This window comes from Hippocampus comes, unplaced genomic scaffold (genome assembly GCF_001891065.2).
Source record: "Hippocampus comes isolate QL1 unplaced genomic scaffold, H_comes_QL1_v1.1 scaffold20, whole genome shotgun sequence".
Lineage (NCBI taxonomy): Eukaryota > Metazoa > Chordata > Actinopteri > Syngnathiformes > Syngnathidae > Hippocampus > Hippocampus comes.
Window position 1 is genome coordinate 773,809 of NW_017805462.1, and position 7,661 is coordinate 781,469.

The 7,661-nt window shown below is 42.0% G+C and overlaps 2 protein-coding genes across 2 annotated transcripts in view; one reads left to right on the forward strand and one right to left on the reverse strand.

Moving 5' to 3' along the window:
- The window catches only part of myo10 (myosin X), a 46,887-nt gene extending 43,366 nt beyond the window's left edge, over nucleotides 1–3,521 (reverse strand). The window contains exon 1 of the mRNA XM_019875072.1: nucleotides 3,170–3,521. Within this exon, the coding sequence (XP_019730631.1) occupies nucleotides 3,170–3,190 (21 nt within the window). The 5' untranslated portion in view covers nucleotides 3,191–3,521. The remainder of the gene's footprint in view (nucleotides 1–3,169) is intronic.
- Nucleotides 3,522–6,778: 3,257 nt separating this feature from the next.
- basp1 (brain abundant, membrane attached signal protein 1) overlaps nucleotides 6,779–7,661 on the forward strand; it is a 12,643-nt gene continuing 11,760 nt past the window's right edge. The window contains exon 1 of the mRNA XM_019875118.1: nucleotides 6,779–6,895. The gene's annotated coding sequence lies outside the window, so the exon portion shown is untranslated. The remainder of the gene's footprint in view (nucleotides 6,896–7,661) is intronic.

Here is a 7,661-nt window from a genome sequence, read left to right on the forward strand (position 1 = left end):
CTTTGATAAACATGAACATTCCTCTCTTTTGAAAGTCCCCATTTCCTGCCTAAGCCTTGCTTTTCTTCCCGCCTAGCTTCTTTATTTAGTCCAGTTCTGAAAATAGTACAAAACTAGTTCCAAAGCCGAAAACGAGTTCTAAAACATTTAGTTGGGTTTTGCATGAAACAACGCGAGTCAAAGTGCTTGTGAAAACTGCCGTTCCCTCTGTTCAGTCTGCTTTCTTTCGCTCCCTGGTTTCTTTGTTTCCACGCCGATTAGCGAAGCAGGCGGCTGATATTTGAGACGGCACTCGACTATTTTTCTCCAACATTTTTTCCCCCCCCTCTCCCTCTCTCTGTCTCTCTCGTTCTCGTGACGCCAGCGAGGGAAACGAGACCAAAGTTTGCTCGGTACCTCGTCGCGGTCACATGAGATATTAAAGAGCCACCGGGCAAGAAACGAGAAAAGGTTTTCAAGTTTTGTTCAGATGGAACCGTTACACCTCAGGACAAAAACCGGTTGGATCGCTTTGTCAAAATCGTCACGCCTGCAGTCTTGCCGTACAAAATAAATATTTAACAAGAAGATCAAGGCTGATATTTGCGCAAGACAAGACAAGAGAACTTCGACTGGTCCACTTATTAGGATAGCACGTATTCTCTCAAGTCGTCCTCTGGAGCTTAACCTTAATCTTTAGCCCACTTCTGTAGTAAATCCTTACATCTACAATGAAGCCCCACTATGTCACAGTACACCTCTCTCCCCCGTTTCATCACAGATGAAACACTTTTTTAAGGGTGGGGAGGGGGTGGTCATTTTACAGGGAAGTTGTAATTAGGCATGGCCCGGTTCCCGGTTTGGCGGTCTGACGACACGACACAATTTGAAAACTGTTAAACTTTCCAGGACGGATATCACATTTGCAATAGCGCCACCCTTCACTCAGACAAACTTCAAGCTGACATTGTTTAGAAAAAAATCTTTGTTTACTTGATTTGAACCACTGACGACTTATAGCCATTAAACAAGTATCAAGTCTGGATACCTTTATTCGAATATTTTGAAAAAAATGGAAATAATTGAGACAAGGAAAAAAAAAATCTCTCCTAATTGTTGCACTACATTTTGATTGTATTTATTACGTCAATTGAAGGTCTACTCATACGCTACAAAGGTGCGTTTTCAGTGTTAATTTTTTTTTCAATTATCCAAACATTTTAAAATGATACAATTTATTGCTGTAAATAAGCATGAAACTGTGCGACAACATCGCAGGCAGCACTCAGCTCTAGTGGAGCCCATGCATCGGAATGGTAAGTTGCTTGCGAGCGGAGAGAATATTTGCCTGTGAGTTTTGTTTTGTTCTCTTTGTGCCTGTACGAATAAATCTACCGCTCGCATGCAAAGTTATTGTGTTGAATAATGCAAAATTAACTTTTAGCCAATGACTCGATTAGACAATGGTGTCACTGGTAGAACACCCGATTCTAAAAATACTAGGATAAAACAATAGCGTAAAAAGGTATGGTAGTCTCTCGTCTTTCAGATGTCAACAAATTTTGTCGCAGGATCCAACAGCCAGCCAATCATATTGTCGTCTTACGTCCAGCAGATGCGCTTGTCGTGCTACAGCTCAACTAAAAAAGTTGAGTGCCGATGCGGACAAAAGAGCAACACAAGCGGAGTAAAGTAGACTTCAAAGTAGAAGAAAGTCATGTGAACTTGCACTTCTATTAATAACTCAAGCCAAATTGACCGTCTAGGAGGAGGAGAGGAAAGGCCAGAGATTCCATCCGGCCGCTCTCACCACTTGACACTTCCTACGCCACTTTTACTAACATCCTTCCTCATTCACAATAACTCCACATCATCATCATCATCGTAGGGCTGTATGTTCGTCTGCCGTCCATGAGCGTGCTTGAAACTGTTCAATGACACCCCAATTGGAGTTTGCCAACCAACTTAACGCACAACGAAAACAATTACAAACTTTGTATTTGTAGAATTAAATACAAGGCACGCTTCATTTTAAAAACATTGCCAGCACTAATGCTAAAATCAGTGCAAAACCCCATTGACATGCTAACGGAATATTAAAATCGACTTGATGAGTCCTATACCTTCAAATGCCATTTAGCATATTCCAAAAAGTATTATGACACTGAGAATATAGCAACAAAGTGCAGTGTGACTGTGTTTTTTTTAATGATGGATATTGTTGTCATTAGCACACAATTGTTTTTAATGGGCATCATAATCTGCCAATGAAGCTTCACTTTGTGTGGCTGCCTTTGTATGTCGTAGCTGATATGAATCTCTTCAAACTAGCAGGGATCAGGTCAAGTCGTTAGCATTCAGCTAATTTTGGACTTGTCTGCCATGTAGTTTCCCCAGCAACGCATTACGTCAGCGCCACCACCAGCAAAAGTGGCGTATTGTCAAACATACATATTATGTATGTATTAATAACATGTTCGTTTTGTTTTCTGTTTACTGAGAATTGCATTCTGACTTGTTCAATAAAGATTATTTAAAAAAAAAAGTATTGTCAAACATACATCGCAATTATCTACCAGGTATTTTTTTTGCTCCTTTTCAACTTGTTTGGGCAACATAAGCCATTCTTTTTTTTTTCGCATCGCACGTTGCAGCCCTAACAAGGTCGCACTGAGAGATTTACGGAACAAAATACGGACAATCCCGTAACAGTTTAGGGCTTTACATTTTTACTTCCCAAAAAGAAAGGAGTGTTCTAAAATAAATTGGTCAACGTGCAGGCATGAAAGAACACGAAGCTATGATGGTGGTTTAGACTCTCAGGAGTTGAACACATACACGTTTTTTAAATCAACAAATAATCGTTTTATTTATCGTAGTTTCAGCCTCAATAAAGCCACTTTGTTTTCCCATAATCACCTTCGTAAATACTAAACTTCTGAATCGAGATTCCATTGCTTTGTTTTGCAGATTTCGAACATTTAACGTTAAAATGTGAATGTTCTTGTATAAACGTCAGATTTTTGACATTTCTACAGAAAGCTACTTTTTCCTTGTCCCAATCCATTGTTGGTCACTTTATGCCCTGAGGTTGACTGGCGACCAGTCCAGGGTACTACGGACTGCAAAGAGTGGCGGATGAAAAAATGACAAGGAGCCAAGACATCAGGCGCTGCTTTTGGTTGGTTACCTCTTGGAAGAAGTTCTCCATGTCTGTCTCCTGCTGTTTATCTTTATCCCAGGGGCCAGGTCGCGCGCTCAATCCCGCTCACGCGCGGCTCCACTCATTCCACGTCGCTCCACCGCACGTGCAAATACAATCCGTCTGCAAACGTTTGGAACGCTTTCCGTTGATCCTTCTTCTACTTCTTCTTCCAAACTTCACCGTCCTTCGGTCCTGTGCGCGTTCCCGCCCGCCGCGCGCCCGCTACTTCGTACGGCCAGGGTGCACACGCTCGTCCCCGCCGGCAGGCCAGGCAGCAGCACACAAGTCGCCGCGAGGCTGCTCCGAACTTCCCAAAGTTTGGTCTTCTCACTCTCTGTAGACAATGAGCATCAAGTCCCGCCCCCGTCCTCACCTCCCCCTCCTCCTCACCCCCTTCTGCCACAGCCACGCGCCCCTCGGACGCCTCCTGCTGTCAACATGTGGCGCCCGTGACCATTCCACGTTTTAAACAGATGCAATCGCGAGATATCAAATCAGGTGACGTCTTCGCACGAAAGTCAATTTTTCGAATCTTTTTTTTTTTTTAATTAATACACGATATCCCAAACCGTTGCGTGAGTCAAAATGATGTACAACAAAAATTCTGTTGAAAAAAAATTGTGGAGCCCCCAAAACAATATTTAAAACGTGTACTTCCGCTCACTAATATCACGTGACTCTTTGCAAGTGCGACGAGTCCATTTACTGTGGTTTAAGAGATTTTTCTAACGGTGTTCAAAACAAGCTAAGTCACGTCCGCAAGCGAAAGTAAACGTTTCGTTTATTATTTACAAAACATAATAACATATTAAGAGTTGAGTTTGCTTGCTAGCTCGGAAAGTGGCGTCAGCCAGATATTGTTAGCTTTGTGCTAGCAGTGCTTGTCGCCACTTGTATGTTGGCCTTTTCACAATTTATGTTATTGTATTCAGGATTTGGAAAATAAGATGCATTTTTGAGGAATCTCAGAAGAAGACATATACTGTTCAATAGATAGAAGACAAATTGTTCACTCATAGGATTCAGTAGTGAATCTTGGTGGCGCACGGTGCAGTTTGAAAAAATGAGATAAACTCATGTTTTAGTGTGAGTGGCAATAATTTGGGCAACACAGCACATTAACATTAAAAGATTAAGTAGAGTTCACCATATTAGACAGTGTCAAGATTTTAACTCTTTTTAACAGTGATTTTAAAATGGAAAGAATTGTTAATTGTTGAATAGAACCCCATTCATCCACTGACAGCCACTCGTCCGTCTTCACCATCTCTGAAACATATTTTTTTTCTCTTCCTCTCTCTTTTTCTCCTCCCGTTGTTATTGTTTGATCGGTCATCAGCATCGCTAAACTTCCCGTGAAGGAAAAACAGGAAGTAGAAGACAAACATTTCCTGTTTGGACTTCTAACGATGGAAGATGATAACGGTGCAAAGTCAAGTGAAGTGTGCTTGTGCGCGTGTTGTCCAGTTGAGTCCCACCTGGTGGAATATTGAGCAGAGGTGGGGCACTCAAGTTGGACTCCATTTTAGGACTTGAGGTTTGCTCTGCCAAAAATTGACTTGGTATTCATGAGACTCGGCTTGATTAAGACTTCAACAATAGGAGACCGGTTCGCAGCTATTGAAAAAAAAATATGTTGGTGAACACTTTAGCACAGCTAAAAAATACAAGTTGAGCGATAGTGTTTAGGCTACATTGGTGCCATGACCGACGAGAGCCTCGACTTGTGAGTTTTTAGAGATTTCAGCCGCCCCTTGATCTGTTTTATTTTTTGTCTGCAGATACTAGTGCGCTTCTAAACTCCACCACTACATGGCGGCAATAAATTTCACAGCATCTGGCCACCATCAAGTCACATCGCTTTCCTTGCAGCGAGCGGAAGGACAATGGCAGTTGGAGGCGTTGATGTTTCACTAACTGCCACGAGACAGAGGAACTGAATTGAGTGCAAAGTAGCTCATGTGGAAAAATATGAGAGAGAAGCTATGATTTGATTTATGACCTGCTTTACCCAAGTCCCGACTTGACTTGCTTGATTTTTGCTATTCCAACTCGGGACAGAGATTATTTAAATTCACAAAACAAACAAAACAATTAAAATTGATGAAACATTTTCATAAGCGAAATAAAATGAACATGAGTTTAAAAAAAAGAAGAAGTTTGAACAGTGGTTTGAGAATTGCATCGAACTGTGATACCCAACATTTAATGTGACCTTTAAAAAAACCTTGCACTTAAAAATACTGCATGAATTAAATCTAAAAAACAAAAACGAATAAAAACTAAAGTAAAACATAGCATTGTTGGAAAAAAAACACAAACTAGCAAACGTGTTCTAAAAACCTATTCAAACTTGAATTGGAGGCGGAAAAAAATTGTCAATGCTGCCATCTGGCGTACAATCCAACACACTACATGATCCCCCGAATAAGATTTCTTTCTGATTTCCGTGTGTGAGCGTAGCGAACAACAGGGGGCGCGCTAGTGCAACTAAAAGGCGTTGACAGTACGCCGGTTATAATTTATGAAGTGAACTTCAAACAGACCTCCAAACTGTAAGCAAGCACTTCGTATTTAAGGAGCCATTTTGCAGCATGTTACCTGGACATTGAAATACATACATAAGCAGATATTACGTCACCTAATTAAGGAGATAATGGGAAGGAAATATATCATATAATTTTGGGATGTCCTGGAAGGCAACACTTGACCTAATTAGACGGTTAGAGGTTTTTATTATTATTGATAAGAAAAATAAATGTCATTTTATCACGGAAGCGTGTTGCTGCCACGGCAGACCATAAAGCTTAGTATCATGAACTTGTTACATGATCAATTTCACGTGTTGACGCAATAAAGTTCGTGTTTAGTACGGAAGGTTGTTGTCACCACAAAAGAATAAAACAGTTTAGGATAACATTATAACGTCAAACGATGTTGTAATGTTTTAATGTGGTCCATTTCATGTTTTACTGTCACCATTTGCTGCGTTTTAACATCGGAGTCGTTAGAAGGAATAAGTTTCACATTTCGGTGGGATACATTTCACGTGAAACAGTTTCACGCTTTACGTCATAAATTTCACGTTTTAACAAGACAAGCAAATTTAAGCGTCTTTGTTTTTAAATCTTAAGTCTTTTTAAAAACGTGGCATTTTTACGTTATTATTATTTATGACTATTACTGCTACTATATCATAACCAGTCGTTTTATAGAAGAGCAGATCGTTAGGTAGCAAGTAGCCTTGACTTAGAATACACAAAAATCAATCAAAAAGGGGTCGTCATTGATTTAAAAAGGATGAAACTGATGATGTTTCATATGCAATTCATCACATTAAAACGATTCTTCTTATTCTGATTCTGGATTAAAAATGTGAACCATAACATGTTACAATTTGGTTACGAACTTTTTTTATATGCGTGGCAGCAATACGGTTCTGTAGGATAGTTCTAAACGATTACAAGTCATGATAAATAATTGTTATGTCGTTTTGTTTTCGCTCGCTCTCGGATCCAATTCAACAGATGCACACGGACGCTATCCGGGCGCGTCTGAGGACCTGCGGCGCGCGACCGCACGCAAGGGGCGAGTGCGTGCGCGCAGCCTCGCACGCGCGCAACAGAGCCGAGCCGAGCGCGTCACGCACAAGCACGCACGCAGCAGACTGAAGAGCAGCCAGCAGCCCCGCACACAAGTTCCGCCTGCAAGGTAACAGCCTGCTTTCTTCATTCTCCCTCAAAATGACGCTCGTTATCATCATCATCATTGTCGAAATCTTCTTTTGTGCATTTTGTCTTTTGTGAGTCACACGCGCCGCGTGACCGGCGGACAAAAGATGCGGGGCCGAGACGCACGGCGGCGTGGACGTCAGGGATATCCCGTGGGAGGGGGCGAAATAGGACATTTTAATACATCAAACACTTTGCGCGCCCAATTGATTTTATTGGTGGAATTTATTCTCATTTTTAATTTTCCATCTTTCCCGGCGACAAGGGAACGTGAACGAGCGTGGAAAAAAAAAGGGGCGTGTGCCGCGTGCTGGTGAAGGGGCTGGGGCGGACACGCGCTCGCTCGCGCTTGTGGGAGGAATATGCTGCAATCATATTCAAATATATCAATGTCAATATATACAGAGTCGACCTAAATAGTGCCGCTCAAAATGCCTTTTTAGTGATCAGGGAGTGGGGAATGGGCGAATGATTGCGAGCGCAGCTGTTGCCCACATTCCCCAATTATACGAGAAAAAAAAATGTAATTATGAATAATGGAATCGGCATCCATCTTTGCCGTGTTCGACGTCGTTCAGTCGGTGGGAGCAACACGCACGCACACGCGCCAACTTCATGTGTGTCTGTATAGCGGTCCTTTGTTTGCAGCGACGCGCATGCGCAGTGTGCGCAGGGTGTGGATGGGAGAGATGCCACCTTGCCTGGCGGGGAAGAGGCTGGGGGGCATGTGTTACTCCAACCCCCCC